The 14,486-nt window shown below is 42.6% G+C and overlaps 1 protein-coding gene across 1 annotated transcript in view; it reads left to right on the top strand.

Moving 5' to 3' along the window:
• LOC122540182 (dynein axonemal heavy chain 8-like) overlaps positions 1-14,486 on the top strand; it is a 1,320,893-nt gene that overhangs the window by 1,049,856 nt on the left and 256,551 nt on the right. Inside the window, exon 64 of the mRNA XM_043675532.1 lies at positions 7,692-7,856. Coding sequence (XP_043531467.1) covers positions 7,692-7,856 — 165 coding nt within the window. The remainder of the gene's footprint in view (positions 1-7,691; positions 7,857-14,486) is intronic.

Genomic DNA, 14,486 nt, shown 5'->3' with positions numbered 1-14,486 from the left:
AAGGGAATGAAGTTTGGAGCCGGAACCCATGGAAATAGCCCTGTATGGGTATGAGGCAAGGTTGACACGAGGTCAGATCCCATGACTTACAAAGTTGGGATTGATGATACAATCCAGAACAAACATATGGATCACTTGAAACCTGTTACTTCACAAGTGGGGCAGGAGCAAAATATTCCTGTCCCCTCAGAACAGTCAGGAGGCCTGTTAAAAATGGTATGTTCTCCCCCCTTGGTCGAGTGTTGGTGAATCCTCAGAGTCTGAGCTGGATGCAACCTCGATACCATTACCACTGGAAGAAGAGGCAGAAAATCTATGGAGACACTCCAGATGCAAGACACAGACTACAGTCTGGTACATGCTGCCCATGTCAGAGTCTGAATCAGAGGAACTGGACCTATGGAGTTGGGAGGTCATGTTGTGGCTGTACAGGACATTGGTTTGGCCATTTTTGGAATACTGCATGCAATTATGATCTCCCTGCTATTGGAAGGATGTTGTGAAACATGAAAGGGTTCAGAAATGATTTACAAGGATGTTGCCAGGATTGGAGGATTTGAGCTTTAGAGAAAGGCTGAATAGGCTGGGACAGTTTCTCCTGGAGCATCGGAGGCTTAAGGATGACCTTATAATTGTTTGTAAAATCACAAAGAACATGGATAAGGTAAATAGACAAGGTCTTTTCTCTGGGATGGGGGAGTCCAAAACTAGAGGGCTTAGATTTAAGGTGAGAGGGAAAAGATTTAAAAGGACCCTAAGGGGAAACATTTTCACACAGAAGGTGGTGTGTGTATGGAATGAGCTATCAGAGGAAGTGGTAGAGGCTGGTACAAGTGCAACATTTAAGAGGCATCTGGATGGGTATATGAGTAGGAAGGGTTTAGAAGGAGATGGGTCAAATGCTGGCAAATGGGACTAGATTTATATAGGATATCTGGTCAGCATGGATGAATTAGACCAAAGGGTTTGTTTCCATGTTGTACAGCTCTAAGTCTATAAGACTATGAAAATGACACAAGAAAAGCTATGAAAGAAAGACCAGTCCTACATCCGGGGACTTGGGGGGGGTGGTGTGGTGGGGGAAGGGGGGAAGGTGTTAGTGGAGGGTGAATATAGCGCTTGGAACTGGCTGGATCTTGTTGACTATGAAATCCTGGTTTAGGTTTGTTAACCTGGGCCAAACAGGAAAGCCCTGGCTGGCCAATATAAACAGAGGTTGTAGAATCTCCTCATCCCAAGGACTGACTCCAAGTTGGTTCGTCATAGCCAGTGTACTGTGGAGAAAAGTCCTCTTGATCTGGGTGGTGAGGGAAAGATATTAAATATATATACACATAAACGGGAGATTTAGAATCTCCTCAGTTCAGGGAACTGACTCCGAACTGGCGTGACCACAGCCAGTGTACTGTGCACATGTAAATAATGGGTGACTTGGTGATGGAATACCAGCCTCTGTACAGTCATTTCACAGTTCAAATTCCAATTTTCCCCTTTGGGATGTTGCAAAAAGTATATACATAAACAGGGGTTTAGGATCACGTCAGTTCAGGGACTGACTCTGAGCTTACTGGCCACAACCAGTGTACAGCGCAAAAGTAAATAATGGGTGACTTGGGGGTGACAGTATACCAGCCTCTGTGCAGTTATTTCTCCCATTGCATGAATAGTCCTTCCTGCATCTAATCTGTCTAGTCCTGTCAGAATTTTATAGGTTTCTATGAAATCCCTCCTCAGGGAATATAATCCTGACTGACTCAACTTCTTAAATGTCAGTCCTGTCACCCCAGGAATCAAGTCAGTAAACCTTTGGGCACTCCTTGTATACCAAGAACTTTCTTCCTCAGATAAGTAGATCAAAACTGCACACAATATTCAGGGTGTGGCCTCACCAGTGCGTTAATAATAATCTGTCTTCCTGTTTTTAACTACCAAAGTGGACAACCTCATCCACATTATACTGCACTTACCTCGCCTGCAACATCTCTGTATCCTCCTCACAATTCACCCTTCCACACAGCTTTGTGTCATCTAGAAATTTGGAGATATTACATTTAAATTATGTAAATTATTGGCATATAGTATGGATAGCTGGGGGTCCCAGTTCTGATCCCTGTGGTAACCCACTAGTCACTGCCTGCCATTCAGAAAAAGACCATTTATTCCTACTCTTTGTTTCTTATCTGCTAACCAACTCTCTATCCCTTTCAGTACAATATTTCTATTCCATGTGCTTTACTCTTATACATAGAACATAGAACATAGAACATAGAAAAATACAGCACAGTGCAGGCCCTTTGGCCCTCGATGTTGCGCCGATCCAAGCCCACCTCACCTACGCTAGCCCACTATCCTCCATATGCCTATCCAATGCCCGTTTAAATGCCCATAAAGAGGGAGAGTCCACCACTGCTACTGGCAGGGCATTCCATGAACTCACGACTCGCTGAGTAAAGACTTCATACGATCTTTCTACCATACCAGGCAACATCCTTGTAAACCTCCTCTGCACCCGTTCCAGTGCCTCCACATCCTTCCTATAATATGGCGACCAAGACTGCACACAATACTCCAGATGCGGCCGCACCAGAGTCTTTTTCAACTGCAACATGACCTCAGTACTCTGGAACTCAATTCCTCTACCAATAAATGCCAGTACGCCATATGCCTTCTTCACCGCACTATTTACCTGGGTGGCAACTTTCAAAGATCTGTGTACATGGACACCAAGATCCCTCTGCTCATCCACACTACCAAGTATCCGACCATTAGCCCAGTACCCCGTCTTTTTGTTACTCTTACCAAAGTGAATCACCTCACACGTACCTACATTGAACTACATTAACCTTGTCTGCGGGACTTTGTCAAAAGCCTTCTGAATGTCCAAATAAACCACATCCAATGGTTCTCCCTGATAAACTGGATGAGTTACATCCTCAAATAATTCCAATAGCTTTGTCAAGCATGATTTCCTTCTTATAAATCCATACTGGCAGTATCTTGGTCTACCATTGTTTTCTAAGTGATCTGCGCTAAAATCCTTGATAATTAACTGTGGTATATTCCCCACAACTGATGTCAAACTCAGTGTGGTGTTGGACTGGAGTGGACAAAGTCAGAAGTCACATGACACCAGGTTCGGTTCAACAGGTTTATTTGAAGTCAGAAGTTTTTGGAGTGCTATCCTTCATCAGGTGAAGTGGAAGGAAGCACACAGACACAGACACTTTTAATTACCTGGATTTATCTTGCCATTATCTCTCTGCCTATATATTCTGTGCCTGTGTGCTTTCTTCCACTTCACCTGAGGAAGAAGTAGTGCTCCAAAAGCTTGTGATTTCAAATAAACTTGTTAGACAATAACCTGGTGTCATGTGACATCTGACGATGTCAGACTTGCCTATCTATAATTCCTTGCTTTCTCTCTGCCTCTCTTTTTGACGAGTGGAGTTATATTAGCTATCCTCCAATCTGTAGGAAATGGTCCAGAGTCTCAAGAATCTTCGAAGATGACCACCAATGCATCCATTATTTCTCAGACAACTTCCTAAAGTTCTCTGAGATGTAGATTCTCAGGACTCGTAAATTTATCAACTTTCAATCCCATCAATTTCTCCAACACCATATCTTTGCTAATACAGATTCAGTTCTCCTTCGCACTAAACCATGTGCCTTCCATCAGTTCTGGTACATTATTTCTGTCATCTGTGAAGACAGAAGCGAAGTATGAATTTAGTTCATCTGCCATTTCTTTGTTCCCCAATATAAATTCCCAAGTTTCTGACTGTGTGGGACCTACATTAGTTGTCACCAACCTTTTTTCTCTTTACATACCTATAGAAATATTTACAGTTAATTCTTGTATTCCCCACAATCTTACCATCACACACTATTTTCTCCCTTTTAATCAATCCCTTATTCCCTCTTTGGTGACTTTTAAACTGTTCCCAATCCTAAGGTCAATTGTTTGTTTCTTGCCAATTTATATGTCTCTTCTTTGCATCTAATACTATCACTAACTTTCCTCATAAGCCATGGTTTGGCCACTGTTAACTTTGCATTCTAGTGCCAGACAGGAATAAACATAATTTTTTGCAGTTCACTCATTCATTTTTTGAACATTTGCAATTACTTATTCACTGTCATGCTTTTCAGCACAATTTCTTAATCCATCACAGCCAACTCCAAAATCCTCTTTTTGCAAACCATTGTTATCCTTTTCTGTGACAAACATAAAATGTACAGTGCTATGTTCTTTCTCAATGAAATGTTCTCCCACTGCCATCTTGAGCAGTTGTCCAGCTTTGCTTTTCAGAATTGGGTCTGGCATTGAAATATCCCTTAATTCCTCTCAATATTCTCTCACTTATTTCTTTTGCTGTGTTTCTGAGACCAGATGAGCACAGCTGTGGCTGTACTCCTTTCTCAAGTAATACTACCTTAATTTGCCTCTAGCCCTTGCATTTCACAAATTTGTTAGAGTTCCTTGGAAATGTAACAAGCAGGATAGATAATGCAGAAGCAATAGATGTAATGTATTTAGAATTCCATAGAGCATTAAATGAAAGGATACTTCACAAGATGCTGTATGAAAGATTACTTCACAAGATAAATATTTAGTGCTAGAGTAATGTATTGTCATAGATAGATGATTTTCAAACTAAACTAAAATAGGGAGTTGGGATAAATGGATATTTTTCAATTTTGCAAACAGGAAATGCTGGAGTCCTGAGACACAGTGGGCGGCACAGTGGCACAGTGGTTAGCACTGCTGCCTCACAGCGCTAGAGACCCGGGTTCAATTCCCGCCTCAGGCGACTGACTGTGTGGAGTTTGCACGTTCTCCCCGTGGCTGCGTGGGTTTCCTCCGGGTGCTCCGGTTTCCTCCCACAGTCCAAAGATGTGCAGGTAAGGTGAATTGGCCATGCTAAATTGCCCGTAGTGTTAGGTAAGGGGTAAATGTAGGGGTATGGGTGGGTTGCGCTTCGGCGGGTTGGTGAGGACTTGTTGGGCCGAAGGGCCTGTTTCCACACTGTAATGTAATCTAATCTAATCTAAAAATCTAATCAACTCTGTGCAATCTGAATTAATGAAAGAGCCAAGTGTATCATCACCAAATTTGCTGATATTTTGGAGTGCAATTTATGGGAATTACATAAAAATCAGAACTTTCCTCTCCATGGTGAGGAAAGAGTTGGGAAAATATAGTTGGACTAAAAAATGAAAACTCTCAAAATTGAGAACAAATTTTGTGATTTTCCCCTCCAATCCTTAAATAGCGATTATAGAATCTCACTATTGGCTTCATTTATTTCCATGCATTTTAATCCCATTAATAGCCCACCCCATCTTATTTTGACACCACCTCCAATTGTCCTATCTTCCTTGAGATGCCAGGTATCAGGAATTCCCAATGTAACTTGTGGCTGGAGCTTGCTGAGTTCTTCTCCGAGCCATAAGCCAGCACATATGTGACATGAGATAAGTTCATTGAATTTGACTGATGAAGTGTAATTTAAAGGATAGATAAGCTTATTATTATTTAATAAAGGCACTGCTGAATGCTATGGTACGCACGGATCTGGTTATGAATCATAAAATGTTAGTGTGGTATAATACGATATACAAATTATGATGGTATAATTGATGATTTGACTCTGACATCAGTAAGAGTGATTGAGAGAAGACATTGGACTCAAGCAAACAGGTGAATAAAATGGTTTTAAACATTTCACTGGAGAGCTGTATTCTGTAATCTGTAATTTGTACAAATAAATACAAGAATAAATACAAGACAGTATTTTGTACTGTCCATTTAAATAATGCTTTTTAAAATTCTATTCCTGCTTATTTCCTTCTATTTTACCGAGAATAGTGAGCAACCATACATTTCCGTGCATTACACTCCATCTGCCAAGTATTTGCCTACTTATGTTTATATTCCTTCACATCTTTTTATGTCCTCCTCACAACTTACTTTGCTAATTATTATTTGACCATCAGTGCTCATGACATGGAAGCAGAACCCTTGAAAGGGAAACAAAGGCCTTCATTATGTGCCACATTAGTCCATATGATATAAATACTTAAACTAACAAAACAAGAGCTGTTAGAACTCAGTTGGTAACAGATATGAAAGTGAGTGACAATCCCTTTAAATACTATTAGTGATGATAGTGGTGGCTTGGGGCCTTTCTGACATTGAACAAATTTGAGTAATGTAAAGTTAAAAGAAGGCTGATGCTACAGCATTGAAACAAGATTTCCAGAGAGAATTCCTCACCACATGATGGCTGACATCTTGCTGCTTGCTCAACATACTTGCAGCCCATGCTTTCATTTACTTCCAAGATAGCATCAGCTGTGGCCACAAAAACACATTATTTTGGTTTTAAAAATGTATCCATATGACTGAGCATCCAGGCTGGACACCATAGGAGATTGCAACCAAAGAGTTTGTTCAGTATCCAGTCACTATGGGAATAAGATGTGCAGCAGGAAATGGCAGATTGTTGATCAAGAGTGGAATATAAAGTGCTTTACCTGTACTTTCCACAATCTAGTCTACTGCATTTGCCGCTCACAATGTGGATATTAGGGAACACAGCATAGATTGGGTGATCGCTTTGCATAATATCTACGTTCTGCCTGTAAAAAAGACCCAGAGCTTCCTGCCACCTAAGCACACCACCTTGTTCCTTGTCCAACATCTCTGTCCAGTGAAGCTCAGCGCAAGCTGGAAGAACAGCACTTCATTTTCCACTTGGGAACTCTACAGCCCTCCGGACTCCTGAACTCACCCGTGTCCTTGCCCCCGACCGCGCACACCAGGCCTTGTTGTCACATACTCTGCCATTACACATTACCTATTGTTTGCTACTAACAGTCTCCATTAACAGCTAATCACCCTCCTAGCCAGATTGTTATCAACTCCTTTGTCCAACTGCTCTTCTGTCTCTTTGGGCTCTATCCCTACCTATCATTTACTCCTTGCCCCCTTTCTGCATATAAACCAACATTTTCCGAGCTACCATCCATTCTGAGGGATAGTCACCAGACTCAAAACATTAACATTGATTTCTCTTCACAAGTGCTGCCAGACCTTCTGAGCTTTACGAGCAATTTCTGATTTTGTTTGTAAGTGTAAAGGTTGGTTATTAGATTTATGTAATGAGGACCAAGAATTTGTCCAACATAAATTGACAACCCTGTTTTAAACAGTCAACTTGGCTGAATGCTTCCTTTTGCAGCAAATGCATACTTCTCCTAACCCCCTGGTTCTGAGCCCATTAGGAGCAGCCTGGAGTTAATTTCTGCAATAGCTGAGGGATGGTCGAGCATAATTCCATAGTTATTCAGTGACAAACTGGGACACCTGCCCCCAAACAGGAATATTTACTGATTTTAAATTGTGCCGAACATGGTGGACCTGGTTTCTGCTTCGGTTTATGCTCTGCTCATGCCGAACACAGTATATTTATATTCTACCAATTTTTTTCATCTGCTGGGTATTACACTCTAAGCCCAAACACTTACTCAATCCATGTACATCCACTGTATTGGTGACTTCATACAACACAGTGTTTGATTAATAGTGGCAAAATAACTGTGTCAGGAATTGTAAATCTGTGCCAAAAACAATGAACAATTTGAAATACTACACAATTAAGTTGTTGTCTGATTTTTTTTAACAGGTGTCTAACTTATTTGCTCGGGATGAACTTGATGAAATTACTCAATCGCTGATTGCACCAATGAAGAAAGAAGCATCTCGGGTTCCACCCACTTTTGACAATTTATATGAATACTTTATAAAAAGAGCCAGGAAAAATCTTCATGTTGTCCTCTGTTTCTCTCCCGTCAGTGCTTGTTTTTAATTTGGATTTCTTTTGAACTAGAAGTTAATTGAATATGATTGAATTTACTTGCAGTTTGAGAGGGAGAAGCTGGGATCAGATGTAATGGTATTACAGCTGAATAAAAGCACCTACAGAGGCATGAAGGAGGAGCTGGGTAGAATTGACTGGAAAAGGAGCCTAGCAGGAAAGATAGTGGAACAGCAATGGCAGGAGTTTCTGGGAGTAATTTAGGAGACACAGCAGAGATTCATTTTGTGGAAAAAGAAGTGTGGTACCGGGAGGATGGGGCAACCATGGCTGATGAGGGAAGTCAGGGATAGCACAAAGGCAAAAGAGAAAGCATATAATTTGGTGAAGTGCAGTAGGAAACCAGAGGATTGGGAAGGTTACAAAGACCAACAGAGGGCAACAAAAAAGAAATAAGGAGGGAGAGGATTAAATATGAAGGTAAGCTAGCCAGTAATATAAAGGAAGACTGTAAGAGTTTCTTTAGATATAAAGAGATAAAAAAGAGATGCAAAAGTGGACACTGGACTGCTGGACAATGACACTAGAGTGATAGTACTGGGAAACATGGAAATGGCTGGGAACTGAATAATTACTTTGTGTCAGTCTTCATGGTGGAAGACACGACTAATATCCCAAAATTTCAAGAGAGTGAGGGGGCAGAGCTGAGTATGGTGGCATCACCAAGGAGAAGGTGTGAGAAAACCTGAATGGCCTAAAGGTGGATAAATCACCTGAACCAGATGGACTACACCCCAGAGATCTAAGGGAGACAGCTGAGAAGGTAGTGGAGGCATTAGTGGTGATCTTTCAGGAATTGCTAGAATCAGGGAAGGTCCCAGAGGACTGACACATGACACTCTGTTTGTAAGGGAGTAAGGCAAAAGATGGAAAATTACAGACCAATTAGCCTAACCTTGGCTGTGGGTAAGATTTTGGAGACAATTATGAAGGATGTTATTTCTGAATACTTGGAAGTGTTTGGTAAAATAAGGCAAAGTCAGCATGGTTTCATCAAGGAGAGGTCATGCCTGACAAATCTATCAGAATTCTTTGAGAAAGTAATGAGCAGGTTAGACCAAGGAGAGCCAATGGATGTTATCTACCTGGAATTCAAGAGTTTGACAAGATGCTTCACAGGAGGCTACTGAATAAGATAAGGGCCCATGGTGTCAGAGGCAAAGTGCTAGCATGGATAGAAGCTTGGCTGTTTGGCAGAAAGTAGAGACCCATTATAAAAGGGTCCTTCTCAGGGTGGCAGCCAGTGACAAATGGTGTTCGCAAAGCTCAGTGTCGGGACCACAACTTTTCACTTTATACATTAATGATTGAGATGAATGAACTGAGGGCATTTTGGCTAAGTTTGCGGATGATACAAAGATAGGTAAAGGACAGGTAGCATTGAGTAGAAGGGGAGACTTCAGAACCTCAGAGTCCCAGAACGCCGCACCACCTGGTTCTAGCTCTTACCCAAACCTGACTGCCCTGGTCGACCATTTGTCTCCACATGCTCCTGCCCCACCAAACTCATCTCCTCATATCTTGACACCATCATGTTTCCCTTGGTCCACAAATGACCCACTTACATTTGGGACACCACCCATGCCCTCCACGTCCTCTATGACTTCCATTTCCATGACACCCCAATGGCTCATCTTCACCATGGATATCCAGTTCCATGATGAAGGCCTCCTAGTCCTGCATTTCTTCATTTCTTGCTGACCTAACCTGTACCCCTCCCCAGCACACTCATTCGATTGACGGAATTGGTTCTCACCCTCAACAACCTCTCCTTCAAATTCTCCCTTCAGACCAAAAGAGTAGCCATGGGCACACACATGGGCCCCAACTATGCCTGCCTCTTCGTCAGATACATGAAATAGTCCATCTTCCATAATTACACTGGCACCATTCCCCACCTTTTTCTCTGCTACATTGATGACTGTTTCGGTGCCACCTCATGCTCCCATGAGGAGATTGAACAGTTCATCATTTCCACAAATGCCTTTAACCCTGACCTCAAGTTCACCTCCAGGACCTCTCCCTCTCCATCTCTATCAACGAAGTCAACACGGATCTCTACTTCAAATCCACTGAATCCCACAGCTATCTGGACTACACCCCCTCCCTCCATGCACCAACCTTTGTGAAAATATGATTCCCTACTCCCAATTCCTCCACCTCCACCATATCTGCTTCCTGGAGGAGCAATTCCACTCTAGGATATTCCAGATGGCCTCTGATTTCAAGGAACACAATTTCCCCTCCTACATGGTCAACAATGCCGTCCAGCACATCTCCTCCACTTCCCACACCTCGGCCATTGAATCCAACCCCTCTAACCTCATCAAGGATAGAACCCTCGCACCCCCACCGTGTTCATCACCTTCCACCCCACTAATCTCTGGATACAGCGCATTATCCTCAGCCATTTCTGCCACCTGCAGTCAGACCCTACTACAAGAGATATGGTTATTGTTCTTTCCCCACCCTTATCTGCATTCTGCAGAGACTATTCCCTCCATGACTCCCTCTTTACTTTCACGCCCGTACCAACCCACTCTCCACTCCCGGTACATCTCCTTGCCACTGCAAGAGGTGTAAACTCTGCGCCTACACTTCCCCCCTCACCTCTGCCCAAAGGATCCTTTCGCATTTAGCAGACCTTATCTACTGTGTCCATTGCTCTCGTTGTGGTCTCTTCTACATTCAGGAGATAGACACCAACTTGCGGAACATTTCAGGAAACATCTCTGGGACAGCCGCACCAAACAACCCCACCACCCTGTGGCCAAACACTTCAAATCCCCCTCCTGCACTTCAACTCCCCCTCCCACTCTGCCAAGGATATGCAAGCCCCTTCTCCCCTCCATGTTCCTAATAAATGACTTATGCCATTTATTAGGAACATTCAGAAAATTCAGATGGGGAGAAAATTCAGAAATCTGAAGAGCAAAGAGACTTGGGAGCTCCACTCCAGGATTCTTTCAAGATAAACTTGCAGCTTGAGTCAGTAATTAGGAAGGAAAATGCAATGGTGACATTTATTTTGAGAGGACTTGAATATAAAAGTAGGAATGTACTTCTGAGGCTTTTTAAAGTTCTGGTCAGACTATATGTGGAGTATTCTGTGCAGTTTTGGGCCCCATATCTCAGGAAGGATGTACTGTCCCTGGAGCGTGTTCAGAGGAGGATGACAAGAATGGTTCCAGGAATGAAAAGCTTAACATATGAGGAATATTTGAGGAAGGCTTATGGTATGCTTTCCTTTATTGGCCAGAGTATTGAGAATAAGAATTGGGAGGTCAAGTTGCAGCTGTACAGGGCGTTGGTTTGGCCACTTTTGGAATATTATGTGCAGTTCTGGCCTCCTTCCTATTGGAAGAATGTTGTGAAACTTGAAAGCATTCAGAAAAGATTTACAAGGATGTTGCCACGGTTGGAGGATTTGAGCAATAGGGAGAGGCTGAATAGGCTGGGGCTGTTTTCTCTGGAGTGTCAGAGGCTGAGGGGTGACCTTCTAGAGGTTTATGAAATCATGAGGGGCATGGGTAGCGTAAATAGACAAGGTCTTTTCCCTGGGGTGGGGAACTAGAGGGCACAGGCTGAGGATGAAAGGAAAAAGATATAAAAGAGACCTAAAGGGCAACTTTTTCACACAGAGGGTGGTGCATGTATGGAATGAATTGCCAGAGGAGGTGGTGGAGGCTGGTACAATTGCAACATTTAAAAGGCATCTGGATGGGTATATGAAGTGGAAGGGTTCATAGGGATATGTGCCAAGTGCTGGCAAATCTGACTAGATTATGTTGGGATATCTGGTGATCTATATGGACTTCAGTAAGACATTCAACAAGGTTCCCCATGTGTTAGCAAGGTTTAATTTCATGGAATACAGAGAGAACTAGCCTTTTGGATACATAACTGGCTCGAAGGTAGAAGACAGAGGGTGGTGGTGGAGGGTTGTTTTTCAGACTGGAGGCCTGTGATCAGTGGAGTGCCACAAGGATCAATGCTGGACCCACTGCTTTTCATTATTTATATAAATGATTTGGATATGAACATAGAAGCTATAGTTAGTAAGTTTGCAGATGGTGAAGAACGTTACCTCAGATTACAATGAGATCTTGATCAGACGGGCCAATGGGCTGAGGAGTGGCAGATGGAGTTTAAAATAAGTAAGTGCGAGATGCTGCATTTTGTGAAAGCAAATCTTAGCAGGACTTATACACTTAATGGTAAGGTCCTCGGGAGTGTTGCTGAAAAAAGAGACCTTGGAGTGCATGTTAATAGGTCCTTGAAAGTAGAGTTGCAGGTAGATAGGATAGTGAAGAAGGCATTTAGTATGCTTTCCTTTATTGGTCAGAGCATTGAGTATGGGAGTTGGGTTGTCATGTTGTGGCTGCACAGGATGTTGGTTAGACCACTTTTGTCATATTGCATGCAGTTCTGGTCTCCTTCCTACTGGAAGGATGTTGTGAAACTTGAAAGGGTTCAGAAAAAAATTACAAGGATGTTGCATGGGTTGGAGGATTTGAGCTATCAGGAGAGGTTGAATAATCTGGTGTGTCGAAGGCTAAAGGATGGCCTCATAGAGGTTTATAAAGTCATGAGGGGCATGGATAGGGTAAATAGACAAAGTCTTTTCCCTGGAGTGGCTGAGTCCAGAACTAGAGGGCATAGGTTTAAGGTGAGAAGGGAAAGATATAAAAGAGTCCTAAGAGGCAACTTTTTCACGCAGAGGGTGGTACGTATATGGAAAGAGCTACCAGAGGAATTGATGGAGGCTGGTACAATTTAAAATGCATCTGGATGGAGATATGAATAAGAACATAGATAAGCTGCAGAGCTGGGCTGATAGGTGGCAAATGGAGTTTAATGTGGACAAGTGTGAGGTGATTCACTTTGGTCAGAGTAACCGGAATGCAAAGTACTGGGCTAATGGTAAGATTCTTGGTAGTGTAGATGAGCAGAGAGATCTCGGTGTCCAGGTACACAGATCCTTGAAAGTTGCCACCCAGGTTGACAGGGTTGTTAAGAAGGAATACAGTGTTTTAGCTTTTATTAATAGAGGGATCGAGTTCCGGAACCATGAGGTTATGCTACAGCTGTACAAATCTCTGGTACGACCACACTTGTAGTATCATGTACAGTTCTGGTCACCGCTTTATAAGAAGGATGTGGAAGCTTTGGAAAGGGTGCAGAGGAGATTTACTAGGATGTTGCCTGTTATGGAGGGAAGGTCTTACGAGGAAAGGCTGAGGAATTAAGGGCTACGGGGAGAATGCGGGTAAGTGGAGTTGAAATGCCATTAGCCATGATTGAATGGCGGAGTGGACTCGATGGGCCGAATGGCCTTGCTTCCGCTCCTATGTCTTATGGTCTTATGGTCTTATGGACTTGAGGCTGTTTTCGTTAGAGAGAAGAAGATTGAGAGGTGACTTAATAGAGACATATAAGATAATCAGATGGTTAGATAGGGTGGTGAGGGAGAGCCTTTTTCCAAGTATGATGACACCGAGCACGAGGGGGCATAGCTTTAAATTGAGGGGTGATAGATATAGGACAGATGTCAGAGGTAGTTTCTTTACTCAGAGAGTAGTAAGGGTATGGAATGCTTTGCCTGCAATGGTAGTAGATTCGCCAACTTTAAGTACATTTAAGTCGTCATTGGACAAGCATATGGACGTACATGGAATAGTGTAGGTTAGATGGGCTTCAGATTAGTATGACAGGTCGGCACAACATCGAGGGCCGAAGTGCCTGTACTGCGCTGTAATGTTCTATGTTCTATGTAACAGTTTAGAGGGATATGGGCCAAATGCTGGCAAATGGGACTAGATTAGGTTGGGATATCTGGTCGGCGTGAATGAGTTGGACTAAAGGGTCCATTTTCAAGCTGTACACCTCTATGACTCTTTGACTCTGGGACTATACTCGATGGAACCTCAAAGAATGAGAGGTGATCTAATTGAAACAGACAGAATACTGAATGGCCTGGTCAGAGTGAATGTTGGGAAAATGTTTCCACTTGTAGGAAAGACTAGGACCTGCGGGGACAGTCTTAGAGTAAAGGGAAGATCTTTTAGAATGGAGATAAGGAGAAACTTCTTCTACAAGAGAGTGATGAATCTATGGAATTCACTGCCACAGAAGGCTGTGGAGTCCAGGTCATGGAGTAGATTTAAGACGGAGATAAGATAGGTTCTTAATTGTCAATGAGATCAAGAGTTAAGGGGACAAAGCAGGTGAATGTGTTTGAGAAGCTTATCAGCCATGATTGAATGGTGGAGTAGACTCGATGGGCCGAATGGCCTAATTTCTGCTCCTGTATCTTATGGTCTTATGGTCTAAGTTCTATCTCTTTGAGAGTATGTTTCAATTTCTTTGTGATTGGTCCCTGATAGTCAAATTGTGTTCCTGAACACATGGCTAGAAGCAATCCATCAAATCTAACGGTCAAAAATTAACTGAGTTTCTCTTTGTTGAAGAAATCATGGAGTCAATTTTGCAATTTGCTATCTTTCCTTCAGAGAAGATTGCTGTCAGAACCAAAGTACATGATTCAATCTTTTGAGTCTATTCCACAATATAATGCAACTAGTATCAGTTTTCCGATGATAG

The sequence above is a fragment of the Chiloscyllium plagiosum genome, chromosome 3, assembly GCF_004010195.1.
Source record: "Chiloscyllium plagiosum isolate BGI_BamShark_2017 chromosome 3, ASM401019v2, whole genome shotgun sequence".
Classification (NCBI taxonomy): Eukaryota; Metazoa; Chordata; class Chondrichthyes; order Orectolobiformes; family Hemiscylliidae; genus Chiloscyllium; species Chiloscyllium plagiosum.
The sequence above is the reverse complement of the archived record's forward strand: the minus strand, read 5'-3'. Positions and strand labels throughout refer to the sequence as shown.